Source organism: Lagenorhynchus albirostris, chromosome 7 (genome assembly GCF_949774975.1).
Source record: "Lagenorhynchus albirostris chromosome 7, mLagAlb1.1, whole genome shotgun sequence".
Taxonomy (NCBI): Eukaryota; Metazoa; Chordata; class Mammalia; order Artiodactyla; family Delphinidae; genus Lagenorhynchus; species Lagenorhynchus albirostris.
The window spans coordinates 42,922,724-42,939,497 of NC_083101.1; the positions used below are offsets into that span (position 1 = coordinate 42,922,724).

The 16,774-nt window shown below is 34.7% G+C and overlaps 1 protein-coding gene and 1 pseudogene across 3 annotated transcripts in view; one reads left to right on the plus strand and one right to left on the minus strand.

Annotated features, from left to right (window-relative positions):
• Positions 1 to 16,774, minus strand: part of VPS13A (vacuolar protein sorting 13 homolog A) — a 236,658-nt gene that overhangs the window by 133,335 nt on the left and 86,549 nt on the right. For all 3 annotated transcript variants that reach the window (XM_060154950.1, XM_060154951.1, XM_060154952.1), the window contains exons 23-26: positions 14,055 to 14,193; positions 13,391 to 13,472; positions 12,011 to 12,165; positions 11,335 to 11,491 (exon numbers count right to left, since the gene is read on the minus strand). In XM_060154950.1, coding sequence (XP_060010933.1) covers positions 11,335 to 11,491; positions 12,011 to 12,165; positions 13,391 to 13,472; positions 14,055 to 14,193 — 533 coding nt within the window. The remainder of the gene's footprint in view (positions 1 to 11,334; positions 11,492 to 12,010; positions 12,166 to 13,390; positions 13,473 to 14,054; positions 14,194 to 16,774) is intronic.
• LOC132522864 (translation machinery-associated protein 7-like) lies at positions 4,015 to 4,208 on the plus strand (annotated as a pseudogene).

The window sequence follows — 16,774 nt, forward strand, 5'->3', positions numbered from 1 at the left end:
CTAATCACATTTCAATCCTTAAGAAGGTCTCCACTTTTTTCACACATTTATTCATTCATTGAATAACTATTTACTGATCACTTACTTTGTGTAAGAAACTGTGCTATTCACTTCTTCCTACTCTTTCTAAGAAAACAGAAGCAAATATATTACAAAATAGGTGCACTAATAATTATATATCTTGTATTATGTGTGTAAGCGTTTTCTTATCATTTGCTTTTGGGAAAACAAAAAATTATAAAAAAACATAAATATTAACAACTGCTATAATACTTCTGGATTACTGGTGAACACTATCAAGTTGGTTTACTTTTCTTTCCAACTGCCAGAGCAAACTTTGATGTAAAAAGCATAATAAAGCAGAACTCTGTATCTTCCATGTATGATAATTTTTTCAGGAAGAGATAATCATAACACAATTCACCACATGCAAGTTCTCAGAGGCTACAGAACAAGTGTAGAGTATGGAACTAAAATGTATAAATCATATCCAATGATTAAGTTTTCAGGCCACAATACTTAATCTGCTTCCCAAAATACAAAGATCACATGTAATTCAGGGCTCACAAAAAAGGAGAAGTTTTCATTATACCAGTTAACTGACATCTTTTGTCTGGGAATGAGTTCCCAGAGAAGATGGCCTTCTCAAATCCTTGAGATGTACATAAGCATATTCCTTACCTTTCTTATTCCCACAGATAGTTCATTTTTACTTTAGTTCTCTAACTCCCTTATTTTCTGTATCTCAATTCACTGGGTAAAGAAATTCCTAAATGAGTTCAAAAGATTTCACAAGATAGCTTCCATTTAAAACTTAAATAACTTATAAACATTAAAAAAATAAAAAGTCAACCATCAAAAGAACATGGAAGGGGCTTCCCTGGTGGCGCAGTGGTTGAGGGTCCGCCTGCCGATGCAGGGGACGCGGGTTCGTGACCCGGTCCGGGAGGATCCCACGTGCCGCGGAGTGGCTGGGCCCGTGGGCCATGGCCGCTGGGCCTGCGCGTCCGGAGCCTGTGCTCCGCAACGGGAGAGGCCACAGCAGTGAGAGGCCCACGTACCGCAAAAAAGGAAAAAAAAAAAAAAAAAAGAACATGGAAGAATTTCCTGGTGGTCCAGTAGTTAGGATTCGGCACTTCACTGCCAGGGTCCAGGTTCTATCCCTGGTCAGGGAACTAAGATCCTGTGAGCTGTGCAATGCAGTCAAAAAATAATTTTTTAAAAATTAAAAAAAAAAAGAACATTGATTCCAGGACAGCTAAGAGTAAGGTACTTTTATACACATGCAAATAGAACACATTCATGTGGTCTCAAAAACAAAAGTAAAGCCCTACTAACTTTTAGTTAGAAAAAAATTATTTTACCCAACTGTATCAATGATCACTTTGAATATCAATGGTCTAAATGTACCAAATAAAAGACAACAATTGCCAAAATGGATCAAAAAAACAAGACCCAAGTATACACTGTCTACAAGAAACCCACTTTAAATATAAAAGTACGTATAGATTGAAAGTAAACAGATGTTGAAAAATACATTATGTTAACACTAATAAGAAGAAAGCAGAGATAGCTATATAAATTTTCAGACAGAGCAGACTTCAAAGAATGCAAAAGTTATCAGGGATAAAGAAAGGCATTATACAATGATAAAGGGGTCAATTCTCCATTAGAACACAACAATCCTTAAGGTGTACTTATCTAACAATAGAAAGCAAAAGTGATAATACTGCAAAGGGAAATAAATGAACCCACTACCATATTAGAACACTTCACACCCCTCTATCAAAAATGGACAGATCTAGCAGACGAAAAATCAGTAAGGACATAGTTGAACTCAGTAATACCATCAAATAACTGGATGTAATGGATATCTACAGACTACTTCATCCAGCAAGAGCAGAATATTCATTCTTCTTAAGCTCACATGGAATACTCACCAAGATCAACCACATTCTCAGCCACAGAACACACCTTAGCAAATTTAAAAAAAAGAAATCATACAACATCTGCCTTCAGACCACAACAGAATTAAAATAGAAATCAATAACAGAACAGTTGGAAAATTCCAAAATATTTGGAGAATAAACAACACACTTCTAAGTAACACCTAAGTCAAAAAAGAAATCTTAAAGAAAGAATTAAAAAACACTTGGAAATGAATAAAAATGACAACACACCTAATCAAAATCTGTGGGCTATAGTGAAAGCTGCACTTAGAGGGAAACATAGCATTGAATGCATATATTAGAAAAGAAGATTTAAAATCAATTGTCTATGCTTCCACATCTTAGGAAACTAGAAAAAGAAGAAGAGAACAAATCCAAAGCAAGCAAAAGTAAAGAAATAATTAAAATTAGATCAGAAATCAATGAAACCAAAAGCAAGAAATCATTAGAGAAAATCAAAGAAACCAAAAGTGGTTCTCTGAAAAAAATCAACAAAGTTATACATCTCACCAGGCTAACTTAGGAAAAACAAAGAGAACACAAATTACTAGTATCAGAAATGAAACAGAGGACATCACTATAGGTATCATGCACATTAAAAGAGTAAAGAAATACTATGAACAACTCTGCCCGCCAATTTGATAACCTAATAAAATGGAACAATTCCTTGAAAGACATACCCTGTCAAACTCACACAGGAATAAACAAACTGAATATCTATTAAAGAAATTAAGTCAATAATTAATACCCTTCCAAAACAGAAAGCACCAGGCCCAGATGGGTTCACTAGTGAATGTTAACAAACATTTAAGGAAGGTACTATACCAATTCTGTACAATCTCTTTCAGACTATAGAAACAGAAAATACTTCCTAACTCATTCTATGAAGCCTGAATTACCCTAATACCAAAACTACACACACAGACCAAAAAAAAAAAAAAAAAAAAAACAGGGGAAAGGAGGAAGAAGGGAAGAAGAGAACTACAGGACAGGAATTTTCATAGGAATTTTCATTAACACAGATGCAAAAATCTTCAACAAAATAATAGCAAATTAAATCCAACAGTGGAAAAAATTATGCACCATGACCAAGTAGGATTTATCCCAAGATAACAGGCTGGTTCAACATTCAAAAATCAACTGACATAATCTATCACATCCATAGGCTAAAGAAGAAAAACCACATGATCATATAAATTGATGCAGAAAAGGCATCTGACAATATCCAACAACCACTCATGATAAAAGCTCCCAGTGAACTAGGAATAAAAGAGAACTTCCTCAACTTGATAAAGAGTATCTTCAAACAACCTACAGCTAACATCATAATGGTGAGAAACTCAAAGCTTTCACACTAAGGAACAAGTAAGGATGTCCTTCCCCTCTTACCACCCATTTTCACATTGTAATGTAGGTCTTACCAAATACAATAAGAGAAGAAAAGAAATAAAAGGTATACAGACTAGGATGCAGACTGGGATGGAAGACATAAAACTGTTCACAGATTACATGATCATATATGCACAAAATCTAAAAGAATCAACAATAAAAAAACTCAAACTAGTATGTCATTATAGTAAGGTTGCAGGATACAAGTCAACGGCTTTCCTATATACCAATAAAGGACAAAGTGGAATTTGAAATTAAAAACACAATTTTCATTTACATTAGCACCCCAATAATGTAATTCTTAGGCAAAAAAATTTAATAAAATATGCACAAGACCTCTATGAGGAAAACTACAAAACTCTAATTAGTGTTTAGAGTTCAAGAATCCAAATATATGGAGAAATGATCCATGTTCAAGGATAGGAAGACTCAACAGTTCCAAGATGTCAGTTATTCCCAACCCGATCTATAGATTCAATGCAATACCAATCAAAATTCCAGGAACCAATTCATGTATACTGACAAATTGATTCTAAATTTCATAAGGAGAGGCAAAAGACCCAGAATACCTAAGACAATACAGACGGTCCCCAACTTAAGATGGTTTGTATCATGATGGTAAAAAAACTTATATCCACATCTGGTGGCAGGGTCTGGGGAAGGGGCGGCAGGCGCCATGTCGGGCCGTGAAGGTGGCGAGAAGAAGGCCCTGAAGCAGCCCAAGAAGCAAGCCAAGGAGATGGACAAGGAAGATAGGCATTCAAGCAGAAACAGAAGGAGGAGCAAAAGAAACTTGAGGAGCTAAAAGCAAAGGCCACGGGGAAAAGCCCCCTGGCCACAGGTGGAATTTAGAAATCTGGCAAAAAGTAAGCTGTTCCTTGTGCCTGAGGCAATGATGATCCTTAGTTCCATTCCTGTTTAAACATCTGGATTAAACATCTGGATTCCCTGCCATAACATCTGTTGCCACCTATAGCTGGAATGAAGTGTTGTCTTGGAACCTATTGTACATTTAAGAATAAACTTTTGTGAAAAAAACCAAAAAACAAAACAAACAAAAAAAAACTGATAAACTTACAACTACTGTACCCTTACAACCATACTGATTTTCACTTTCAGTACAGTATTCAATAAATTATATGAGATATTCATCACTTCATGATAAAATAGGCTTTGTGTTAGATGATATTGCTCAACTGTAGGCTAAATAAGTGTTCTGAGGATGTTTAAAGTATGCTGGGCTAAGCTACGATGTTCAGTAAATCAGGGGAATTAAATGCATTTCAGCTTAGAATATTTTCAACTTACAATGGTTTGTTGTGACATAATACCATCGAAAGTTGAGGAGGATCTATATTAAAGGAGAAGAACAAAGTTGAAGGACTGACACTACCTGATTTTAGAACTTGCTATAAAGTTACAGTAATCAAGGCACTGTGGTACTGGCAAAAGAACAGACAAAACAGATCCATAGAACACAACGGAGAGTCCAGAAATAGACTTCCCTAAATATACTCAATTGATCTTGGACTAAACAGCAAAAGCAATACAATGGAGAAAGACAGTCTTTTTGACAAATGTTGATGGACTAAATGGATATCCACACACAAAAAACCACCCTTCACAAAAATCAGCTCAAAATGGATGATGCATCTATATATATAATACAAAACTATAAAATTTCAAGAATATGGGAGAATATCTAGACATTCTTGGATTAGCAATGACTTTTTTTTTTTTTTGCGGTACGCGGGCTTCCCACTTTTGTGGCCTCTCCCGTTGCGGAGCACAGGCTCCAGACGCGCAGGCTCAGCAGCCATGGCTCATGGGCCCAGCTGCTCCGCGGCATGTGGGATCTTCCCGGACCGGGGCACAAACCTGTGTCCCCTGCATCAGCAGGCAGACTCTCAACCACTGCGCCACCAGAGAAGCCCGGTAATGACTTTTTAGGATCCAACACCAAAGGCATGATCAAGGAAAGGAAGAATCAATAAACTGGACTTCATTAGAAATAAAAATTCTTCTCTGCAAAAGACTATAAGAGAATGAAAAGACAAGCCACAGACTGGAAGAAAATATTTGCAAAAGACACATATGATAAAGGACTGTTATCCAAAATATACAAAGAATTCTTTAAATTCCACAAGGAAACAAACAATACAATTTAAAAAATAGGCCAAAGAATTTAACAGAGACCTCACCAGAGAAGATATACAGATGGCAAATAAACATATGAAAAGATGTTCTACATGTTATCATCAAGGAAATGAAATTAAAACAACAGTAAGATACACTACACACCTTATTAGGATGCTCAAAATCCAGGCCATTGACACCAAACACTAGTGAGGATATGGAACAACAGGAACTCTCTTCATTACTGATGAGGATGCTAAAAGGTACAGCCACTTTGGAGAATGTTCGAGAGCTTCTTATAAAACTAAACATACACTTATATTAGACTCAACAGTTGTGCTCCTTGGTATTTATCCAAAGAAACTGAAAACTTATGTCCACACAAAAACCGGCATATGGATGTTTACTGCACCTTTACTCAGAACTGGCAAAACTTGGAAGCAACCAACACATCCTCTGGTACTTGAATGGGTAAACTGTGGTACATCACACAGTGTATTAAGTGCTAAGAAGAAATGAATTATCAAGTCATGAAAAGACATAGAGATAACTTAAATACATATTAGTAACTGAAAGAAGCCAGTCTGGAAAAGCTAGATAGTATATAATTCCAACTATATGACTTTCTGGAGAAGGCAAAACTATGGACAAAGTAAAAAGATGAGTGGTTGCCAGGGATTGAGGGATGACAGGAAAGGATGAATAGATGGATCACAGAGGGCTTTTAGGGCAGTGAAACTACTGTGTACGATACTGTAATATTGGATACATGTCATTATACATTTGTTCAAATCCCTTAGAATGCACAACACCAAGCTGAACCAAGTAAACTATAGAATTTGGGTGTAGTGTGTCAATGTAGGTTCATCAACTGCAACAAATGTATCACTCTGGTGGAGAATATTTATAATGTGAGAGGCTATGCCTGTGTAGGTGCAGGGGATATATGTTAAATCTCTATCATCTGCTCAACTGTGCAGTGAATGAAAAACTGCTCTAAAAATAAAGTCTATTAAAATAGTTTTAATGTCATCTCTACACATAATAATGTTCTTATGCTAAAAAGGAATATAATGAAATTAAACTAGTGAATAGTTTGTCTTTTCCTTTAATTGAGGTATAAATGACATAAAACATTATATTAGTTCCGGGTGTACAACGTGACTCCATATTAATATACATTGTGAAATGATCACCACAATAAGTTTAGTTAACATCTGTCCTCACACTTACTTAGAAATTCTTCTTGTGATGAGTACTTTTAAGATTTGCTCTTTCAGCAACTTTCAAATATGCAAAACAGTATTATTAACTACAGTCACCACGCTGTACTTTACATCTCTATGACTTACTTTATAACTGGAAGTTTGTGTCTCTGGACCCCCTTCACCCATTTTCTGCACCCCCCCCACCTATGGCAATGACCAATCTGTTCTCTGTACTACCTTGGTTGGGTTTTTTTTTTTTAGATTCCACATATAAGCAAGATCATACCATATTTATCTTTCTCTGACTTATTTCACTTAGCATAATGCCTTCAAGGTCCATTCATGTTGTCACAAATGGCAAGATTTCATTCCTTTTAATGGCTGAGTAGCATTCGATGGTATCTACTGGGCTGGCCAAAAACTTCGTTTGGGTTTTTCCATAAGCTCTTATGGAAAAACCCGAATGAATTTTTTTGGCCAACCCAACAGACAGCACATCTTTATCCATTCACCCATTAATGGACACTTAGGTTGCTTCCATATCTTGGCTATTGTCAGTAATGCTGCAATGAACATGAGGGTGCACATATCTTATCAAGTGAGTGTTTTTGCTTTCTTCAAATAAATACTCAGAAGTGGAATTGCCAGATCAGATGGTAATTCTATTTTTAACTTTTTGAGGAACTTTAATACTAGTTTCCATAGTGTCTGCACCAATTTACATTCTCATCAACAAAGCACAAGGGTTCCCTTTTCCCACATCCTCACCAACACTTTCTATTGCTTGTTTTTTTGATAATAGCCATTCTAACAGGTATGAGGTTATATCTCATGGTTTTGATTTGCATTACCCTGATGATTATTGAGTTGAGCATCCTTTCGTGAACCTGTTGGCTAGTTGTATGTCTTGTTTGGAAAAAATGCCTATTCAGATCCTCTGTCCATTTTTGTTTGTTTGTTTTTTTCCCTATTGAGTTGTATGAGTTTTTTATATTATTTTAGATATTAACACCTTATATCAGATATACGAATTGCAATTATATAACACTATTTCATAGACTGGCTTTTCATTTAGTTGATGGTTTCCTGTGCTGTGCAGCAGCTTTTTAGTTTGATGTAGTCACATTTGTTTATTTTTGTTTTTATTCCCTTTTGGGAATCAGAACCAAAATAATCATCACAAAGACCAATGTCAAGAAGCTTACCGCTTATGTATTCTTCTAGGAGTTTTATGGTTTTAGGTCTTACATTCACATCTTTAATTCATTATGAGTTAATTTTTATTTATGGTGTAAGATAGTAGTCCATTTTCATTCTTTTGCATGTGGCTGTCCAGTTTTACCAGCATCATTTATTGAAAAGTTACCCTTTCCTAAACGTATATTCTTGGCTCTTTTGTCATAAATTAATTGATCACAGATATGTGGGCTTATTTCTGGGCTCTCTATCCTGTTCCACTAATTGATGTGTCTGTTTTTATGCCAGTACCATACTGTTTTGATTACTATTGCTTTGTAATATAGTTAGAAATCAGGGCTCATGATGTCTCCAGCTTTGTTCTTCTTTCTCAAGATTGTTTTGGCTATTTGGGTCTCCCACGGTTCCACACAAATGTCAGAGTTTCTTGTTCTAGTTCTGTGAAAAATGTCATTGATATTTTCATAGAGACTGCATGGAATTTGTAAACTGCCTTAGGTAGGATATACATTTTAACAGCATTATTCCAACCCATGAGGCACAGAATATCTTTCTGTTTATTTGTGTTTTTTTCAATTTCTTTCATCAATGTCTTATAGCTTTCAGTGGATAGGTCTTTTACCTCCTCAGTTAAATTTATTCCTAGGTACTTTGTCCTTTTTGAGTCAATTGTAAATGGTGTTGTATTCTTAATTTCTCTTTCCTGATAGTTTGTTATGCAACAGATTTTAGTATGTTGACTTTGTATCCTGCAACTTTAATGAATTTGTTGATTAGTTCCAACAGTTTTTTTGGTGGAGTCTTTAGAGTTTTTGTACATATAATATTGTGTCTTCTGCAATAGTGACAGTTTTACTATTGGGTCAATTAATAAATCAAAAGAGAAATTAAAAAATACCTTGAGACAAATGGAAATAGAAATACAACATACCAGGGGGCTTCCCTGGTGGCTCAGTGGTTGGGAATTCGCCTGCCAATGCAGGGGACGTGGGTTCGTGCCCTGGTCCAGGGGGGATCCCACCTGCCGCAGAGCAGCTAGGCCCGTGTGCCACAGCTACTGAGCCTGTGCTCTAGAGCCCGTGAGCCACGACTACTGGGCCCACGAGCCACAACTGCTGAAGCCCACATGCCTAGAGCCCACGCCCCGCGGTGGGAGAGGCCACGGCAGTGAGAAGCCTGCACAACACAAGGAAGGGTAGCCCCCACTCGCCACAGCTGGACAAAGCCCACACACAGCAACGAACACCCAACGCAGCCAAAAAAAAAAAAAAAAGAAATACAACATACCAAAATTTACGGGATGCAGCAAAAGCAGTTCTAAAAGAGAAAAGCATGGATGTCTACTTTAAGAAACAAGAAAAACCTCAAATAAACAAAATTACTGTTTACACATCAAGAAATTAGGCAAAAAAAAGAACAAAACCCAAAGTTAGAAGTAAAAAATAACAAAGAAGAGAGGAGAAATAAATGAAATAGAAACCAAAAGACGGCAGCAAAGATCAATTAAACTAAAGAGCTGATTCTTTGAAAAGACAAAATTGACAAACCTTTAGCTAGATTCACCATGAAAAAGAGAGAGGGCTCAAATAAATATTATCAGTTATGAAAAAGGAGATGTGACACATGATACCACAGAAATTTAAAGGATCATAAGAGACTAGCATGGATATTTTTATATGTTAACGAATTGGACAACCTAGAAGAAATGGATAAATTTCTAGAAACATACAACCTTCCAAGACAGAATCATGAACAAATAAGAAGTCTGAATAGAGCAATAAGTCCTAAGGAGATCGAATCAAAACCTCCCAACAAAAAAAAATCCAGGAATAGATGGCTTCACTGGTGAATTCTATCAAACATTTAAAAAGAATTAATACCAATCCTTCTGAAACTCTTCCCAAAAAAATAGAAGAGGAGGAAACATCTGCAAACTTATTTTACGAGGCCAGCATTACCCTGATACCAAAACCAGACAAGGACGCCACAAGAAAAGAATATTCATCAGGCCAATATTCCTGATGAATACAGATGCAAAAATCCTCAACAAAATATTACCAAACCAAATTTGATACTATATTAAAAGGCTCAAACACCAAGATCTAGTGGAATTTGTTCCAAGGATGTTGCAGTTCAACATCCACAAATCAATCAACATGATACACCATGTTAACAAAATGAAGGATAAAAATCATATGATCATCTCAATAGATGCAGAAAAAGCATTTGACAAAATTCAACATCCATTTAATATAAAAGCTTTCTACAAAGTGGGAATAGAGGAAATGTATCATAATAATAATAGGCCATCTATGACAAGCCCACAGCTAATATACTACTCAACAGTGAAAAGCTGAAAGCTTTTCCTCTAAGATCAAGAAGAGAAGGATGCTGACTTTGCCACTTTTGTTCAACATAGTATTGGAAGTCCTAGCCAAAGCAATTAGGCAAGAAAAAGAAATAAAAAGCACCCCAATTGGAAGTGAATAGTTTTTCTTAATATTCTGATGGAATTCATGAACCATTCAGAATTATGTTTCAAGGAAAAACCTCAAAATGTAAAGGAGGGAAAAAAAAACAAAAAACTCTTCTAAAAGCCTGCCAAAGCAAACAGAAACATTTTCTAAGATATCATATAATTTATATGTTAGGATTTGGGATATAAATTGTTTGTGGTAGGCAGAATATTTACACACCCCTCCCACAAGGATGTCCATGCTCTAATCCCCCTAAACCTGAGAATATGTTATTTCATATGGTAAATGTAACATTACAGAGATGATTAAGGTTAAGATTAAGCGGAAATTATCCTCAATTGTCCAAATGCACCAAATCTAATTACCTTAGTTTTTTAGAGTGGAAGAAAAAGGTAGAAGAAAAGGTTAGAGAGATTACAGCATGAGAAGGATCTAACACCCCATAATGGTTCTGGGATATAAAAAAAAATTAGTGCAAGGACCTAGAGAGGCCTGTAGGAGCTAAGGCCAATCCTCACCTTATAGGCAGCAAGAAAACAGACTTAAACCATATAAAACTAAATTCTGCCAACACCTGAGTGAGCAAGAAATAGATATTCCCCTACAGCCTCCAAAAAAGAAGTCCTGTTGACAGTTTGATTTTTTCACACTGAGACTTGTGTCAGACATCTGATATACAGAACTTTAATAAATCTGTGGTAAATTGTTACAGTATCAATAGGAAACTTATTCAGTATTTTAGTATTCAGTTAAGTAGACTTAAAATTAAACCATTTTCCTTAATGAGAAAAATTGTCTTCATTTTCTCTCTAGTCTACACCTTAAGATTCCAAAGTATAATATGAAAGTTGAAGACTAACACATTTCTTTGATAATATTTTATCATATGTACTGACTAAGCACCTAGAGAATTTATCTCCAGAAGGTAATCAAACAGTAAAATTAATTAATTTAGTTTTTTAAAACAGAGATTCTTACCAAAATATTCTGGGCATTTTAAGCAGACCTCTTTCAAAAAGGCATTTGCTTTCAAATCAAATGTTCGAAGCTCAATGACTGTGCCCAATCCCAAGACATTAATTTCTACCACAGGTAGTTCACAATCTCCAACAAGGTGACAGAATTGAATCAAAACCTGGAAAAGAAAGAAAAAAGAAACTACGACTACCTAAAACAAAAAAATTGTTTATATTGATGGTGGCTATATATGGATATGTGAGGTATACGTGTAGTATAAATGACACATATTTAAATTTAGGAGAGATTTTATACACACACATATACAATACACACATTGTACAAATTATTTTCAATAAATATATACTGAATAACAACAATACCTCTAAACTCTTAATTCTTTTTTTTAAGTGAAAGCAGATTTATTTAGAGAGATACACATTCCACAGGCAGAATGTGGTCCCTCTCAAAAGGTGAGGGTGGCCAAACATTTAATTATTAAGGAAATTAATCTTAAGATTAATTAATTAAGAAAGGGGAGGGAGAACCACAAGGTAACATCTGGATTGAGTTTAAATAGGATGAAAACAACACTGTCTATTAGTAATGAGACTATATAAATGAGCTGTGAATAGTAGAAATGACTGACAATTTAAATAAGCCATATTAATTTTACCATAGTACATACAATGCATACCTCTGGCACTTCAAATCTTATTTTATATTCAGTCATATTTTTTGAACAATCTGGCTTTTGAAGCTTTTCTTGTTGAGGACTTTTAATTCTAGATGGAGGTTGAAGAGGCTCTTCCAAGGGACTACATGGGGCATCAAAAAACTCCTCATCTGAATCTAAATACCATAGAACATTTAAGTCAATAATCAAAATGACTGATTTAATAATAACATTCTAATAATTTTTCTGAAATAAATATGAACACTAAAACACTATTTCAAAAAATTGAATGTAAGGTCAAAAATAAATAGAAAAGAATATAAAGATTACATGTGAAAAAATAACATTCTTAACAACAAAATGTATGGAAAATTACAAAATACAATCTTTAGCTTAATGAACATCATCTTTAAAATCAAGATACTAAAAACTGCTAAAGAAAATTTCATAGCAAATGCCAATGCCAATTATTACATACATGATGAATACTGAAAGGAACACACTACTATGCTCACTCTACCTGGAAACAGGTAAACAGGACTTAGTTACAAACACTGCAATATTAAAAGTAGAAGGCAGGCCCTAAAATTTGAATGGAGAAACTAAGATCAAGCACTACTTCACATATGTATGACTATATAGGAATATATATATGATAGTAAATTTCTACAACATGCTATTTAAATGGACCCAAAATCTAGTAAAACCATTAAAAGAAGGTTTAAAGGAAACTAAAATCATCTAAGTATATCCCTAAGAACATAAAATTGAATTTTAGGGTAGATGATCTCACAAACAACATTTCCTCCCCCTCCCCACCCACCCTGGTCACTACACAGAAAGGAAAACATTCTCTAGAAAACTGAGGATCAACATGGCAATTTCTGTTGTTTAACATTTACAATTTTTAAAGTTTTAAAAATAGAAAAATACATTTATTTTTCTTTCTAATGCAGCCAAAAAAGCATGTATTTCATAACAAAGTATTTACCAGTTTTCATACGTTAATGAAGGTATTAAGGCTTGATTTTTTTTTCCTTTAATAACAAAAAAGGAAGTGTAAAAAAAAATTACTATAATGAAGATCTCCAAAAGCTAAGTAACACATTATAAATTAGACACAAAGCTTCATGGGGTCTCTTAGATCACAAAGGATAAAGATGATTAATTTGCTAGTGGTCCCTGTGATTATGGGGTTCAACTTTTATATACCAAAAAAAATCCTACTGCAAAAGCAACTTTAAGGAACATCCAAATTACACTGTTTTAAAGGAACTTTAGTGAAATTTTGTGGATAATATGCAAATATCTGCTATTGCCTGAAAGTTTTTATGTGGTCTCAAAATTTTTTTCATAATATATTTATAACAAGGAAAATTTCCTAAAGTAGTTTCATTTTACCATCTTCAACACATGGAATTTCCAAAGAAGAAAACTTTTTCTGTGAAATCTGTGATGTTCCCAAAGAAGTGGATCTTTGAATCTGGAAGGAAAGTTAATTCACTGTCAGTTAGCACACAGACTTTTATTATACGTTCTAAGACAATTCTGACAACACACACACACACACACACACACACACACACACACACCCCTCAATCTGAATTAAGTGGAAAAAAATCCAGCCTGAATTAGAAAGTTAATTTGTAAAATGTAGATTTAAAGAAGTGCTTTTACAATTTCAAGGCTAAATACAAATTGCAGAACTGTTATAATCAGTTAATCAGAACTGTTATAATCATACGTATACACACAGAGACATGCATGTTTCTATGTGTGTGTATTAGTATGTGCTATAAACATTTTCAAAAAACTAGAGAAGCAGTAGTTAACCATTGAGGAGAGGGACTGGAAAAGTGAAGAAAGGTAGACTTATTATTTCATTCTTTTGTTTACTATTTGCACCTTTTACTATTTCATCATTCTGTCTTTCAGTATGTAATTTAAAACGTCTATTCACAATGAATTGAATTGTTTTACCCAAAATTTCTGTGGCTGTTACAAATACTGTTTGTGGAATTTTCTTTTTTAACTCGTGCTTTCATTAATTTTGAAAATACATTACCTGAAATGGTTTGACAGGGACATTTACTTCAGTTGCAGGTGGGGGTTTTGGGATGCTTTCAATCAATTCCAATATCCCTTGCAGTTTTTCATCTGAGATTCGTAAAGAAATCAGTGGTAAGTTTCCAAAAATCTTGAATCTGTTTCAAAAAGACAGAAATCATTATAAAAAGATGACTGTTCATCTTAAATTATCTAAGAATAATAAAATGTGATTTTAAGTACTAAATATTATCTACACAGTCCATGGGACAAATTATCTCACAATCTACAGTCAAATTCCCATCATTTTACCTTATTAACCAAACTCATCAGCTGAACTAACGTCATTATTTTTCAAAGGCTTATTTTCTATTATTATTATGTTTACTATCCCTCTGCTATTTTGCCAATGCCAATTGACAATCACTATTTATGAAGTGTTTACTACAGACAGGCATTAAGGAAAACACTTGATATGCATTATCATAAATAATTCTCACAACCTAATAGGAGGGAGACAACCTATTTCTGCTCGCTGTTTCTTATAAGAAAGAAATGTGTACATATGTACATGGTTCCTATCAGGAAACTAAGGTTGGCAGGTACAAATAACTTGTCCAAGAGATTATATATTTAAAACCAGGTTTAGAAATCAGATCTGAGTGAAAAATCAAAATCATATAAGTAGATGCATGTAACAAAATCCAATACCCATTCACCATAAGAACTCACAGTAAACTAGAACAAAGAAGAACTACCTCAACTTGATGACGAATATCTTTGAAAAACTTACAACTAACATCATACTTAACAGTGAGAAACTCAAAGTTTTCCCACTAAGATTAGGTGCAAAACAAAGATATCCCTCTCACCACTCCATTTCAACATCACACTGGAAGTCCTTAAATGCAGTAAGCCAAGAAAAGAAAACAAAAAGCATACAGATTGATAAAGAAGACATAAAACTGTCTTTGTTCACAGATGACACGATCATCTATGTAAATTATCTAGAAAAAAATTCCTGAAACTAATAAGCCAATACAGCAAAGTTGTAGGATATGAGGTTAATATGTAATAGTGAATTACTTTCTTATATACCAACAATGGACAAGTATAATCTAAAATTAAAAATACAATACCATTTACATTAGCACCCCAAGAAAGTAATACTTAGGTATAAATCTAACAAAATAAATACAAGATCTGTATGAGGAAAACTGTAAAACTCTGATAATATATTAAGAACTAAATAAATGAAGAAATATTCCACATTTAAGGGTAGGAAGATTCAATCTGTCAAGATGTCAGCTCATCCCAAACTGATCTATATAGATTCCATGCAATCACAATCAAAATCCCATCAAGTAATTTAATGGATATTGACAAACTGATTCTAAAGTTTAAATGGAGGGGCAGAAGACCCAGAATAGCCAACATAATACTGAAGAAGAGCAAGGTTGGAGGGTTGATATTCCCTGACTCAAGACTTACTGTAAAGCTACAGTAAGCAAGACGCTGTGCTATTGGCAAAAGAATAGACAAACAGATCAATGGAAGAGAACAATGGAACAGAACAGAGAGTGCAGATACAGACCTCCATAAATGTAGTCTACTGAATCGCTGACAAAGGAGCAAAGGCAAAATAATGGAGCAAAGACATTCTCTTCAACAAATGGTGCTGGAATAAATGAATATCCACATGCAAAAATTAATTCAGACAGGCCTTACACCCTTCACAAAAGCTAATACAAAGTGGATCACAGACCTAAATTTAAAATGCAATACTATAAAACTCCAAAAAGATAAATCAAAGAAAACTTAGATGACCTTTTTAGATATTTTTTAGATGATCACTTTTTAGATACAACACAAAGGCACAATTTATGAAAAAAATAACTGATAAACTGGATTTGGTTAAAATTATAAACTTCTGGGACTTCCCTGGCAGTCCAGTGGTTAAGACACCACACTTCCACTGCAGAGGGCACAGGTTTGATCCCTGTTCGGGGAACTAAGATCCCACATGCCGGGGCCAAAAAAATTAAAAACTTCTGCTCTACAAAAGACAATGCCAAGAGATTTAGAAGACAAGCCACAGAGTGGGAGAAAATATTTGCAAAAGATAGAACTCATAAAGGACTATTATCCAAAAAGTTCAAAAAAATTTTTTTAAGTTTATTTTCTTATATAGCAGGTTCTTATTAGTTACCCATTTTATACACATCAGTGTATACATGTCAATCCCAATCTCCCAATTCATCCCACCCCCACCCCCCAACCACTTTCCCCCTTTGGTGTCCATACGTTTGTTCTCTACATCGGTGTCTCTATCTGCCCTGCAAAACGGTTCACCTGTACCATTTTTCTAGGTTCCACATATATACGTTAATATACGATATTTGTTTTTCTCTTTCTGACTTACTTCACTCTGTATGACAGTCTCTAGATCCATCCACGTCTCTACAAATGACCCAAATTCGTTCCTTTTAATGGCTGAGTAATATTCCATCGTATATATGTACCACATCTTCTTTATCCAGTCGTCTATTGATGGGCATTTAGGTTGCTTCCATGACCTGGCTATTGTAAATAGTGCTGCAATGAACATTGGGGTGCATGTATCTTTCTGAATTATGGTTTTCTCTGGGTATATGCCCAATAGTGGGATTGCTGGGTCATATGACAATTCGATTTTTAGTTTTATAAGGAACCTCCATACTGTCCTCCATAGTGGCTGTA